This window comes from Schistocerca serialis, chromosome 12 (assembly GCF_023864345.2).
Source record: "Schistocerca serialis cubense isolate TAMUIC-IGC-003099 chromosome 12, iqSchSeri2.2, whole genome shotgun sequence".
NCBI lineage: Eukaryota > Metazoa > Arthropoda > Insecta > Orthoptera > Acrididae > Schistocerca > Schistocerca serialis.
Genome location: NC_064649.1, coordinates 16,449,232 through 16,464,430, shown reverse-complemented (window position 1 = coordinate 16,464,430; position 15,199 = coordinate 16,449,232). Strand labels below are relative to the sequence as shown.

Below are 15,199 nucleotides of genomic sequence, written 5' to 3'. Positions count from 1 at the left end.
AGAAGCCGATCTCGGGGAAGATCAGTTTGGATTCCGTAGAAATGTTGGAACACGTACGTCTCACCTGTCAGAGCCGTATCTAGACGTATTAGAGGTCCCATAACACTCCAACTGCACACGCCCCACACCACTACAGAGCCTCCACCAGCTTGAACAGTCCCCTAATGACAAGCAGGGTCCATGGATTCATGAGATTGTCTCCATAGCCTTACACGTCCATCCGATCGGTACAACTTAAAACAGATTCGTCCGACCAGGCAAGATGTTTGCAGTCATCGACAGTCCAATGTCGGTGTTGACGGGCCCAGGCGAGGCGTAAAGCTTTGACTTGTGCAGTCATCAAGGGTCTTCGAAAGCCCATATCGACGATATTTCGTTGAATGTTTCCTACGCTGACACTTGTTGATGACCCAGCATTGAAATCTGCAGCAATCTGCGGAAGGGTTGCAGTTCTGCCACGTCCAACGATTCTCCCTACTCGTCGTTGGTCCCGTCTTGCAGGATCATTTTCCGGCCTCTGCGATGTGGGAGATTTGATATTTTACCGGATTCCTGATATTCACGGTACACTCATGAAATGGTCGTACGGGAAAATCCACACTTCACCGCTACCTCGGAAATGCTGTGTCCCATCTCTCGTTCGCCGTATAACACCTCGTTCAACCTCACCTTGATAACCTGCCGTTGTAGCAGCAGTAACCGATCTAACAACTGCGCCAGAGAGTAGTTGTATAGGTGTTGCCGACCGCAGCGTCGAATTCTGTCTCTTTAAATACCTCTGTATTTGAATACGCATGCCTGTATCAGTTTCTCTGGCGCTTCAGTGCAGATATAAGTGTACAAAATGGCATAATTCTAGCCTTCATAGATTCTGAGAGAAAACGCAATTTTCAGGAAATGCTATTTCAAGTTCAACCTAACGTGTTTTCTTATCAGCTCTTCAGAAGGTCCCAGATTTATACTCACGCTCCTCTTTCCATTAAAGGCTTTTGTTATGATTTCCTTGTTTTCAGCCTTCTTTCCGTTACCAGGTCTTCAACTGACTTTTCAGCTTCAGACAGGCGCTTTAAAACTATTTTTCTCACGATTTCGTGAGGAAAATTTCCTATCTTAGAGCCTGTTCTCTCTAATATTTCCACTCTACCCACTTTCCCGCCATTAAATACAAGAACTGCATCATAAGTAGGAATTAAACTGTAGCAGATGAAAATGTGGTTCTAGGGCATCGTTCCCAAATGATTGAATTTAGAGACTCCTTTCGATTCTGGGTTTTTCCATGAACATACGTTTTCTGGACGTTCAGGATCGGCTATAAACCTATAAGTGGGCTTGAAAACGTGCTGAATACAATTTAGAAGCCTCGCCTTGTGAATGTAGTGGATGTTATGCCTAAGAGCCTGTACACGTTTACACGAGCTAAGGTGGCACAGATGAATGAGATATTCATCTGTTGACACCATGTGGAAATATGTAGCCCATACTGCTCTTTTCATGTCACTTACAGTGGATAAGTCTCGGCATTATTGAATGGTGAAAGGATCGAACACTTGCGTAAAACAAGAAGTGCTTCTCTGTGAACGAGGCAAGTTATTTGTTATTGGTTCCAAGATACGGAACACAGTCACAGATGATCTATAAAACCAAAGAGTACATGTCACAGCCTGCTAGACGTATGCTGTGCACTTTTACTTGAAGGTAAAGCACGGAATCGTTTCTAACATTCTGCGTGGTGTCCGTCTGCTCTAAGTCGTGTCTCCCTACCACTTTCGCGCAACGACGCTCTGAGCGTGTTTTTTAGGGAATTGACTAGTTTGAACCTGGGACCTGTTGCTGGTAAGGAGACACCAGACCACACATGACATGTAGAGTTCAGAAGAGTTCAGTGAGACTAGCGATGATATAACCAAATACTTAATGATTTCAGCGTCAGCTCCACTGCACTCCCTGTAAAAGAATCTTAATACTAACTAAATTTAGTGGAAGGGGTTCAAGGCTTTCCTATTTTTAGTTACCTGGTGAAATAACGTCGAAAAAACAGTTAAGTTTACCATTGGAATTTTTATTCTACTCAAAAAACATTGTTTATAAATTATACTATTGATAAAAGGAAATATTTTAATACAGGGTGATAAAAACCAAGTGCGTTCAACAAAAATGTGAACGAAGATTCCCTGAATGGGTTTCCAAGTTCTATAATGGATCAAAGGATGACCTATGCCATATCACATCTATAATCTAGGTTTAAATTAAGTTTCATAAACGAAAACTATCAAAAATGGTCTACAGTGAGCCTCAATTATCTTTAATTACTTATTTAACTTGTTGTAAATTACAGTGGCTGATGTGGTTTTTCAATAATTATATAACAGAAAAATCATCGCGTTTCAGAGTTTAACTTCAAGTAGCAAATGTGAATACCACGAAGTTTAATTGACGATCGACACTAGTATTACGTAAAAAGGGGATGTAACAGATGAGACTTCTGCAGTTCTGAGTGAAGCCTTACGCGCTCTTATGCGGCATTGCGTGCGTTCATTACCTTGTCGGTGTTCGTCAGGGGGTGGTGGACAGCACAGCTCCGCTCACCTCGTCGTCTCTGTAGCAACTCTCTCGAACTTATCCTTACTACTGTTTACTGAAGTTGGTTTAAGAAAAAGGTATCTGGCTGTGTTTTCAACTGACCAATCAGCATCTCAATGTTAACCTTAAGCTCCACCTACAAAAATTCTGTCCATCCAATGAGAAACGTTACACTTTTCATGGTGGGGCAATGTTTTTAATGTTTGTTACGTAACAGAGCGTATAGTCTCACGCTAAAACTTGCAGCTGGTGTGGCCCTTTTAGTGTTACCGTAAGATCTATACTGTTCTTCTGGAGGGCTCTATCTTTTAACATGGGCTGGGGGGTGGTTCTCCCGGCGGTCGGCCAGTGATGTGGGTGCCCCATTGTCCCACTCTTCTTATCGTAGGGCCTTCTAGCCTACACGGCTCTGTTCTCGGCTTCTGTTCTCGTTTCTCCCCTCGGAGCTGCGTCTGCTTCACGGTGGGAAGGTATGACATGCATTTAGGCGTTCTTGTGTTAGTCTGCTATGCGACATATTGCCGGATTTGCTATCATGTCAGGGTTTTCATGGAAGGTGTGGGATTTGCCTGAACCTTACACGTTGTTCACGGGGCTAGTGTTGAAGTGCTGGTTCAAAAAGTAAATGTGCCAACACTGTCATGTCACACGTTTCATTATTTTTCAGAAACTTCGGATGCAATTTCATCATAGAAACTTTGGGAAGCTGTTGCCCATGAGTTCTACCAACAAATAAGCCTTTAGGAGCTGTGTTAAAAAAGTTTCATCGTTCCTTGGCTACCTGAGCACATCTATTGATTATACTCTGTTCATCATAAGAATAAACCTGATGTAAACAAACACAGATGCGATGATTGGTCAGAAGCCGTATCACACGTACACTGCTATTGTTACGCTCTTGGAAGTAGGTCCTATTTATGTGTTAGATACCTTGTTACTATGTTACGTTAAATGAATCTGTAAGATATTCTAATCTATTGACAGACATCGACGTTTTTCTTAATCACACTTTAGCTGTGTACCTTTTATTTCAAAAATCGTGTACAGTCACAGCCTCTTTACTGTTGTGCTCTGATTGTCGCTCTGTTAATACGCAGTAAGAAACCCGCTGAGGCTGCTTACTGTCCCGTAATGAAACGCGCGGATGTAACACAGTTAAAAAGTGCAAAAAACAGGTGGTTCCTGATGTTTTTGAAAAAATTACAGACAAAATGGGCTCTGAAGTTTTCCGAGGTACAGTATTTGATACAGTTGAGATACAACTAAACTTCGGATGTATAGCGGAATGAGTAGAGTAATAGACAGATAATCTGGTGCAGTTCACGGATCACTGGTTCAAGTCTCGCCTTGACCATCATCTTTTTCGTTCAGTTTCAAATATCTGCATCTCTTACTGTAAAATTCATCATAATTTTGATTTTATCCATACTGGATGAGAGGTCGTGGTTGTGAATGTCGATGTTTAAAAATATATCGGCTCAACCACTTGTTTATAGGGTAAAACACTAAGATTGACGCGTTTCGGAAGTCAAGCTTCCATCATCAGAATAATAAAAAGTAAAAGAACCTGTTAAAACTCGCTAAAATGGAACATGCACTAAGCGAGTTTTAACAGGTTCTGTTACTTTTTATAATTTTGATGATGGAAGCTTGACTTCCGAAACGCGCCAATCTTATTGTTTTACACTATAAACAAGTAGTTGAGCCGATATATTTTTCAACATTCATCATAATTTTTTTATGAATAATGTACGTCTTCTTGTTTCTAATTACATATTCCAAGCGAAACTGGTGTTTTCATTTCAAACATAAATTATTAATTTTCAATATTCCATGAAACATAGTTAATGAAGGTTGCTTAAATTATAAAAACATAACAATTTAATTTCTAATGCAAAAATGAAAAACTAAATACTCTTTATTTCGACTGTGTCCACTGTTTTATACCGCAGATGTAGAAACGTGTCGTAGAAACATGAAAAACAATCATTTTTCACAGCATCGAGTACGCCGTACCAACGCTGCATTTTACATTTGCCATTACAGTATGAACCCAACAGAAGTGACCTGGAGCCAAGTTAAGGGTATTATCGTCGGAAGTGACAAGACTATTAAGCTGCCAGACTAACGCACGCTGGTTTTTCACAGGCTGTTGCCGAACACTGGCGGGTTATAGAACGGCTCGTCATAAAAGAAGAGGAGAAACTGCAGCGTCTGTGTGTCTTCGTGGATTTTGTTGTTGATCGACTCGTTATCAACGTAGCAAATGACAGTTCCAGAACTGAAATGTTTTTCTCGGATTCGGATAAGGAAGAAGCTAAAAGATTACCAGACGACTGCCTGTAATTAATGCCTACAGTGTGTTCAGTTTTCAACGTTACGGTGAAATTCCTGAAGTATGCTTTTGCATCACACACAGGTCGCTCAGAAAAGTTACCCCGTGTTTAAGTTGGGAATTTTCATCTCTCTTGTTTGTAATTAATATACTACACTACTGGCCATTAAAATTGTTACACCAAGAAGAAATGCAGATGATAAACGGGTATTCATTGGACAAACATATTATACTAGAACTGACATGTGATTACATTTGGGTGCATAAATACCACCTCTGGCCGTAATAACGGCCTTGATACGCCTGGGCATTGAGTCAAACAGAGCTTAGATGGCGTGTACAGGTACAGCCGCCCATGCAGCTTCAACACGATACCACAGTTCATCAAGAGTAGTGACTGGCGTATTGTGACGAACCAGTTGCTCGGCCACCATTGACCAGACGTTTTCAATTGGTGAGACATCTGGAGAATGTGCTGGCCAGGGCAGCAGTCGAACATTTTCTGTATCCAGAAAGGCCCGTACAGGACTTGCAACATGCGGTCGTGCATTATCCTGCTGAAATGTAGGGTTTCGCAGGGATCTAATGAGGGTTAGAGCCACAGGTCGTAACACATCGGAAATGTAACGTGCACTGTTCAGAGTGCCGTCAATGCGAACAAGAGGTGACCGAGACGTGTAACCAATGGCACCCCGTACCAGCACGCCGTATGATACGCCAGTATGGCGACGACGAATACACGCTTCCAATGTGCGTTCACCGCGATGTCCCCAAACACGGATGCGACCATCATGATGCTGTAAACAGAAGCTGGATTCATCCGAAAAAATGACGTTTTTTTCAATTCCTGCACCCAGGTTCGTCATTGAGTACATTATTGCAGGCGCTCCTGTCTGTGATGCAGCGTCAAGGGTAATTGCAGCCATGGTCTCCGAGCTAATAGTCCATGCTGCTGCAAACGTCGTCGAACTGTTCGTGCAGATGGTTGTCTAGCAAATGTCCCCATCTGTTGAGTCAGGGATCGAGACGTGGCTGCACGATCCGTTACAGCGATGCGGATAAGATGTCTGTCATCTCGACTGCTAGTGATACGAGCCCGTTGGTATCCAGCACGGCGTTCCGTATTACCCTCCTGAACCCACCGATTCCATATTCTGCTAACAGTCATTGGATGTCGACCAACGCGAGCAGCAATGTCGCGATACGATAAACCGCAATCGCGATAGGCTACAATCCGACCTTTATCAAAGTCGGAAACGTGATTGTAAGCATTTCTCTTCCTGACACGAGGCATCACAACAACGTTTCACCAGGCAACGCCGGTCAACTGCTGTTTGTGTACGAGAAATCGGTTGGATACTTTCCTCATGTCAGCACGTTGTAGGTGTCGCCACCGGCGCCAACCTTGTGTGAATGCTCTGAAAAGCTAATCATTTGCATATCACAGCATCTTCTTCCTGTCGGTTAAACTTCGCGTCTGTAGCACGTCATCTTGGTGTTGCAATTGTAATGGTCAGTACTGTAATTTACGCAAAACCTCGGCAATACACTTCTTAGGGGACCAAGCAGAGAACATAACACCTTGTCGTTCTTAGCTAACATAGCAATGTAATTAAAAACAAGAGTGATGAAAATTCCTAACTTAAACACAGGGTATATTTTCTGTACGAGTAGTGCGTGAAGTAAAAACGTGTCGTGTTGCAGGGACTTCACCGGATATTCAAGCCACTGAAGGTATTACTTACACTCAGTCGTCTGGGAATCTCTGAACCCCTTCAATATTGGAATACGAGGGATGCAGTTCAGTACCGAACCTGTCATTTGCTACGTTGATAACGAGTCTATCAACAGCGGAATCCACGCAGCCGCCCAACGACCACAGTTTCTCCTGTTATATTCTGTTCTGCATCGTGTCACCGTCCTCCACAGACGTGTAACAAAGCTTGCTGTATTACTTGCAGTACGTCCGGCAGCTTAAACGTCTTATCGTTTCTCGCGTCAAATTCGTCATCTTGAATGCAGATAAATTATGTTGGGTTCAGATTGCAGTGGCACGGCAACAGCTTAAGAAACGCAGCGTTTGTACGGTGTGCTCGATGCTGCGAAAAATTACTGTTTTCCATGTTTTTTTTTTCCACGCTGGCCACTCTGGCTCGTGTGAGACCTCATTTGCGGCATACAACAATGGACGCAGTCCAAATGAAGAGTATTACATTTTTTATTTTTGTCCCAAAAATTTTATTTGTAATGTTTTCCTAATTTCTGCACAGCAAGAATTAACAGCGCGACAATCAGAGCACAATTGGCGTTCTCTGAGACAGCGACAGTACACGGTGTGTTCAAATGTGTGTGAAATCTTACTGGACTTAACTGCTAAGGTCATCAGTCCCAAAGTTTACACACTACTTACCCTAAATGATCCTAACGACAAACACACACACCCGTGCCCGAGGGAGGACTCGAAACTCCGCCAGGACCAGCCGCACTGTCCATGACTGCAGCGCCTTTAGACCACTCGGCTAATCCCGGGCGACAGTACACGGTTTTTGAAAGAAAAACTACATAGCCAATGTATGACTAAGCAGTACGTCGATGGCTGTTAATATTTCAGGATATCTTAAAATTTAATTTGCAGTAGCATAGTAATAGGATATCTACACTGAGGTGACAAAAAGTCACGGGATAGCGATATGCACTTGGTAGTAGTGTCGCGTGCACAAGGTATAAAAGGGCAGTGCATTGCCAGGGCTGTCACTTGTGCTCAGGTGATTCATGCGAAAAGGTTTCCGACGTGGTTATGGCCGCACGACGGGAATTAACAGACTTTGAATTCGGACTGGTAGTTAGAGCTACACTCATGCTCATAAATTAAGGCTGATGCTGATACATGGTGGGCGGTTTGCGGGTTTAAATCACCTCGGGGTATGACCGTGCGGTCGTCGCACGGTGGCGCTGGCAGCAGTCCACATACGCAGAGGTGTGTTGGTGTATGTCAGAGTATGGTGCACCGAGTAAGTGTGTAGACGTTTTCAGACTTGCTAATGGTGACAGTGTGTTGAAAATGGCTCAAAGAACACATATTGATGACGTTACGACCCGGCCGGAGTGGCCGAGCGGTTCTAGGCGCTTCAGTCTGGAACCGCGCGACCGCTACGGTCGCAGGTTCCAATCCTGCCTCGGGCATGGATGTTTGTGATGTCCTTAGGTTAGTCAGGTTTAAGTAGTTCTGAGTTCTAGGGGACTGATGACCTCAGATGGTAAGTCCCATAGTGCTCAGAGCCATTTGAACCATTTTTTGAGAGACGACTCACCCGAGTGTCCGGTGTTGGTGGCGACGACGGGCCCGGGCAGCAGGTTGTGGAAGCCGACCATCTCGAGCGCCGGGATGGGCAGCCTCTGCGCCCGGTGGCTGATGATGCGGATAGGCGACTGGTACTTCCCGGCACACGCGTCGCTGTGTTCGCTCCACAGCTCCTGCTCTGCAACCAGACGCGACCTTTTCCAACGTGCGTGACTCGCGTACATATGCACATAAACAAATAAACGAAAATTTGAAACCTCCCCCTAGCAGATTAAAACTGTGTGCTGGACCGAAACTCGAACTTGGGACCTTTGCCTCTCCCGGGCAAGTGCTCTACCATCTGCGCTACCCAAGCACGACTCACGGCCGCTCCTCACAGCTTTACTTCTGCCTGTATCTCGTCTTCTACTTTCCAAGCTAGTTCTGCAAGGTTCTCACAAGGAAACCTCCCCACCGCACCCCCCTCAGATTTAGTTATAAGTTGGCACAGTGGATAGGCCTTGGAAAACTGAACACAGATCAATCGAGAAAACAGGAAGAAGTCGTGTAGAAGTATGAAAAAAACAAGCGAAATATACAAACTGAGTAGTCCATGCGAAAGATAGGCAACATCAAACACAGTGCGAGCTCGGGAGCGCCGTGGTCCCGGGGTTAGCCTGAGCAGCTGCGAAACGAGACATCCTTGGTTCAAGTCTTCCCTCGAGGGGAAAGTTTATTTTTTTTATTTTCAGACAATTATCAAAGTTCAGTCACTCACACATAATCAACTTCGATCTCCAAAATTTCAGGACATGTTCAGATTTGCTTGGACATATGCAGCGTTTGACGGTCTACACACGGAAAAATTTGAAAACGTTAAAAACATGTTTTGACAGAGCACAGTGAAAACTGTGCGACTGTGAAACTGTTAATTTCATTTTTTGCAGTTTATGTGACAAACTCTTATGTTTTCATCACTTTTTGGGAGTGATTATCGCATCCACAAGAAAACCTAAATCGGGCAAGGTAGAAGAATCTTTTCACCCATTCGCCAAGTGTACAAGTTAGGTCGGTCGACAACAAATTCCTGTCATGTGACGCACATGCCGTCACCAGTATCATATAGAATATACGTATGAGACGTGTTTTCCTGTGGAGGAATCTGTTGACCTATGACCTTGCGATCAAATGTTTTCGGTTCCCACTGGAGAGGCACGTCCTTTCGTCTACTAATCGCACGGTTTTGGGGTGCGGTCGCAAAACACAGACACTAAACTTATTACAGTGAACAGAGACGTCAATGAACGAACGGACATACCATAACTTTGCGAAAATAAAGAAACCAAACTTTCCACTCGAGGGAAGACTTGAACCAAGGACCACTCGTTCCGTAGCTGCTCACACTAACCACGGGACCACGGCGCTCCTGAGCTCACATTCTCCTAGATGTTGCATATCTTGCGCATGGACTACTCAGTTTGTATATTTTGCTTATTTTTTTCATAGTTCCACACAACTTCTTCCTGTTATCTCGATTGATCTGTGTTCAGTTTTTCAAGGCTTATCCACTGTGCCAACTTATAACTAAATGTGAGGGGGGTGCGATGGGGAGGTTCCCTTGTCAGGAGAGCTGCTGTAAAGCTTGGAAGGTAGGATACGAGATACTGGCAGAAGTAGAGCTCGTCTTCTACCTTCCAAGCTAGTTCTGCAAGGTTCTCCGGAGAGCTTCTCTTAAGTTTGGAAGGTAGGAGACGAGATACTGGCAGAAGTAAAGCTGTGAGGACGGGGAGTGAGTTGTGCTTGGGTAGATCAGATGGTAGAGCACTTGCCCGCGATAGGCAAAGGTCCCGAGTTCGGGTCTCGGTCCGGCACACAGTTTTAATCTGCCAGGAAGTTACATATCAGCGCACACTCCGCTGCAGAGTGAAAATCTCATTCTGGAAATTAAAATTTGCACCGAGGCCAGGATTTGAGCCCAGGTCTTTAGCTGACTAGGCAGATGTGTTGCCTCCTACGCCATCCTGTCACAGTGGCTTTGGACGACTGCACAGAGTACGCCTCCTTCCTCAATCCAAATTCTCGTTGACGCCTCAGCCAACTTGGTATTATCACTAAACTCGAACAACATTGCATAAGCTTGTAACGGGACATCCTCCTCTAGCATTACTGTTCCTCAACAGTAGTTGTCGATACCAGTATTATTTTTCGAATTTTGGACAGGTCAGTTTTATGTCAGCTGGATGGAGATTTTCACTCTGCAACGGAGTGTGCGCTGATATGAAAATCTCATTCTGGAAACATTCCCTAGGCCGTGGCTAAGCCATGTCACTCTTTCAGGAGTGCTAGTTGTGCAAGGTTCGCAGGAGAGCTTCTGTAAATTTCGGAATGTAGGAGACGAGGTACTGGCAGAAGTAAAGTTGTGAGGATGGGGCGTGAGTCGTGCTTGGATAGCTCAGTTGGTGGAGCATTTGTCCGCGAAAGGCAAAGGTCCCGAGTTCGAGTCACGGTCCGGCACACAGTTTTCATCTGCCAGGAAGTTTCATTATGTCAGCTGCTTTTCTGAAAACTTTCATATAATTTAATACATAATATGTTAAATTAATTACGTTTCAATACATTGTGGGAGTGAACAGTGATCAATGTAGTTACAAATATTTACTATCAGAAACAGTCTTGATCACAAGTTATTTATTCTGGTGACCGGTTTCGACCACAACTGTGGTCATCTTCAGACCAATGAGTAAGAACATCCTTCTGGTGGTAAATCACTCTTAATTTACCACCATTCTTACTCATTGGTCTGAAGATGACCACAGTTAGGGTGCTGATGGTTGAATTGCTTTAAATAAATTTGAAGATTGTTGTTGCAGAGTTTTTGTTGTTACGTTAATATATTTTGTCACGATACAGTCTTTGAATTTACACATTAACTAAGCCTAAATTACGTTGTTTGCCCAAGATACAAGAAATACGATTACACCAGATCATGCTTAGTACTACTTCACTCTACGGTAATAACCACATTCCAAAGGGTTTACAATTTTTCTTGACAAGTGAATTTCTATTAATTTTGATTGTTATTTAATAAATGAATGCAGAAACAAACACAGTAAAGAGTACTAGACTATGTATTTAATAATAGAAATTTTAAGTGTGCCAAATAATTAGTAATTACAAATATTTCTAAAAAAATTTAATTGTTCATTCAGAGCTAGTACTTATGCCTGTGGAAAGCCGCTGTGCCAGCGTGGCGTACTGGTTAGCGCAGCGCTCGTGCCTCGCGAGCAGGAGACCTGGTTTCAAATCCTGGCACTGGTACACATTTTCATTCGTTCCTTCAGTTAGCATATACACGTCATAGACGTTTCACTCTTCCAATGGTCTCTGCAACCATACAGTTTCATTTGGTGCTTGACACATGCCGAAACCGGTCAGAAGTTAACACCGGCTGCGTCCAAGACTGCTTTTAAATAATTTTGTCACCGTAAGATCGCTTTTCTCCGACAATGTTATATATAAAATTACCTAAGTGTCAGATATATCGCCACAAAGGGTTAACACCCAGTACGAGTTGTTTGATTACAGTTGTGATTGATTTACATTCCAGTTTGGATGTTGTCATGTGGACAACTATTGGGTTGGAAAATCTGGTAAAAGCCGACCTCGGGGAAGTTCAGTTTGGATTCCGTAGAAATGTTGGAACACGTGAGGCAATACGGACCCTACGACTTATCTTAGAAAATAGATTAAGGAAAGGCAAACCTACGTTTCTAGCATTTGTAGACTTAGAGAAAGCTTTTGACAATGTTGACTGGAATACTCTCTCTCAAATTCTAAAGGTGGCAGGGGTAAAATACAGGGAGCGAAAGGCTATTTACAATTTGTACAGAAACCAGATGGCAGTTATAGGAGTCGAAGGGCATGAAAGAGAAACAGTGGTTGGGAAAGGAGTGAGACAGGGTTGTAGCCTCTCCCCGATGTTATTCAATCTGTATATTGAGCAAGCAGTAAAGGAAGCAAAAGAAAAATTCGGAGTAGGAATTAAAATCCATGGAGAAGAAATAAAAACTTTGAAGTTCGCCGATGACATTGTAATTCTATCAGAGACAACAAAGGACTTGGAAGAGCAGTTGAACGGAATGGACAGTGTCTTGAAAGGACGATATAAGATGAACATCAACAAAAGCAAAACGAGGATAATGGAATGTAGTCGAATTAAGTCTGGTGATGCTGAGGGAATCAGATTAGGAAATGAGACACTTAAAGTAGTAAAGGAGTTTTGCTATTTGGGGAGCAAAATAACTGATGATGACAAACTGCTTCTGTATCGCGTTCTTCTGCCGACGTTCATCTAATGATTTTACTGACGTTTCGCCAGCACGCGTGGCTGGCATTGTCAAAGCTTCACCCTCCACTGCCGGTGCCAGTTCACCACCGAAGAACCGATACAGAAGCCAATAGGCAGTTTGTCAACAAGTGGCCACGAAAGCCTTAATAATTTTGTAACTAATGATGGTCGAAGTAGAGAGGATATAAAATGTAGACTGGAAATGGCAAGGAAAGCGTTTCTGAGGAAGAGAAATTTGTTAACATCGAGTATAGAGTTAAGTGTCAGGAAGTCATTTCTGAAAGTATTCGTATGGAGTGTAGCCATGTATGGAAGTGCAATGTGTACGATATATAGTTTGGACAAGAAGAGAATAGAAGCTTTCGAAATGTGGTGCTACAGAAGAATGCTGAAGTTTAGATGGGTAGATCAAATAACTAATGAGGCGGTACTGAATAGAGTTGGAGAGATCAGAAATTTGTGACACAACTTGACTAGAAGAAGGGATCGGTTGGTAGGACATATTCTGAGGCATCAAGGGATCACCAATTTAGTATTGGAGGGCAGCGTGGAGGGTAAAGATCATAGAGGGAGACCAAGAGATGAATACACTACACAGAGTCAGAAGGATGTAGGTTGCAGAAGGTACTGGGAGATGAAGAAGCTTGCACAGGACTAGAGTACCATGGAGAGCTGAATCAAACCAGTCTCAGGACTGAAGACCACAACAACAACAACAACAACAACAATTGGGTTGGTGCATAAGTTCTTAGCGTTTTTCCGTAAGTTTAATAAAACAACTGGTATACCTAACAGAGCCTTTAGTCATCAATAATATAATCTCCTTCACTATTTACAACAGTCTGTAACGCTGGCTGACGGAGCCTTTAGTCATCAATAATATATTCTCCTTCGCTATTTACAACAGTCTGTAGCGCTGGGGTAAATTTTCGATCCGCGACTCTAGAAATAACGTGGTTTCGAGGCGAAGAACTCGTCGAGCCGAAAGGAAGTTCCTTGACGGTTGCTCGACAAGAGAGCCGTAAAGGTGAAAATCTGAGCGTGCAAGATCAGGTGAATGAGATGGGTACGGAATGACTGACTTTGCAATCAAATTCGAATCAGAAAGTGTTTTTGTCAGTCTAGCAGAATGCGGGCGGACGTTATCGTGGAGTAGCATCGCTTCACGCAGTCTTGCTGGTCATTGTTTTTGGATTACGTACGCAAGACGTCTCCGCTGTTGACAATAAATGTCAGCAGTGATGGTTACAACTCAGGGAAGAAATCTGTGGTACACCACACCGTCGTTGTTCCAACAGATGTATAACATTATCTTTTACGGTTGCACGCAGGCCTTTGTACGCGGACCTCCTGCTTTGTTTAGGCTCATCCATTCATTTCTTTTCCTCACATTAGCATAAAAGAACTACCTCTCGTCAACAGTAACGATACGTGATAGGAATGGCCGGTGTTGTTTACGAGCCAATTGATGACGAGCGAGCAGAGATCCACATATGACCCCCCACCGATATTTGCGGTTTTGGCTTAGAGCATGCGGTACCCACACGCCCGACATTTAAACCTTCCCTACTGCATGCAAACGTTGCACGATGGTGGAATGATCACAGTTCATCACATCTGTCAATTCTGGAGTACAGTAACGTGGATCGTTGTGGGTTAGTGCGTCAAACGATCTTCATCAAACCCCAAAGGACATCTTCAACGTGGAGAAACTGTAATGTGAGAACGATCTTTCTGAAAACGAGAAAGTCATTTCCCTGCCGTGTTCTGTCCAATGTCTTTATCCCGATACATGGCGCAAATGTTTCTGGCTGCCTCTGCTGCTGTCACGTCTCTACTGAACTCAAAACAGAAGAATGTGTCGGAAATGTTCAGATTCCTCCACTCGGTACTCTACTTTCTAGCACCCACAGCTCCACTCACTATCTCCAAATGACAAAATGACGGTACGTAACCTGAAACAGCAACAGTGAACTACAAATAAAAAATGACAATCGATGAGTAAACCCATAGCTACCGGAATACCAATATCCAAAACAAAAACCGTACGAACTTACGCACCAACCTAATATACGAGTGTATTGATGAACATTTAAAGTTGGTGATCAGTCTTCATAGTACTTTCCAATCTTATGAAAAGCTGGTTGGATATTAATCGTGGAGTAGAAACGAAGTAAAACCCACGAAGTTTGCTCTGTTGAAATATATCCTGGTAGGAAATTCATTTACTTTGCTTTTTTAACAAATTTATTGAACTACTCTATAGACTGAATGCACCAGTGGTAAATCTGATAACAAATCATAGTAGAGACACTGTACGTTCTTAGCAGTTCCTTACGTTCCTTACGGTCTTAATAACAGTAAAGTATAGGGTAATTATGAAATCCATGAAACATCTGACAATAGCGGTTCAGATAAAAGGCAAGAACAACGTAGTAAACGACACAATATGTAAAGACTAAATCTAGAAGTCGTTTTTACTACGTTTGTATTCAACATTCATCAAATGGCACACATCTAAAAGAAGGTACACCCAGTATGTTAGATGTGGCGGGAAGAACACCTGCTGCTATGCGGTGTTGCAAGCCTTCGAGGTTCTGTGATAGAGGTGGAACACATATCTACATTTACATCTACATACACACTCCGCAAGTCA

At 43.2% G+C, this 15,199-nt stretch overlaps 1 protein-coding gene across 1 annotated transcript in view; it reads right to left on the bottom strand.

The window, feature by feature from the left end:
- Positions 1–15,199, bottom strand: part of LOC126428355 (carbonic anhydrase 6-like) — a 313,905-nt gene that overhangs the window by 29,828 nt on the left and 268,878 nt on the right. The window contains exon 8 of the mRNA XM_050090286.1: positions 8,227–8,394. Within this exon, the coding sequence (XP_049946243.1) occupies positions 8,227–8,394 (168 nt within the window). The remainder of the gene's footprint in view (positions 1–8,226; positions 8,395–15,199) is intronic.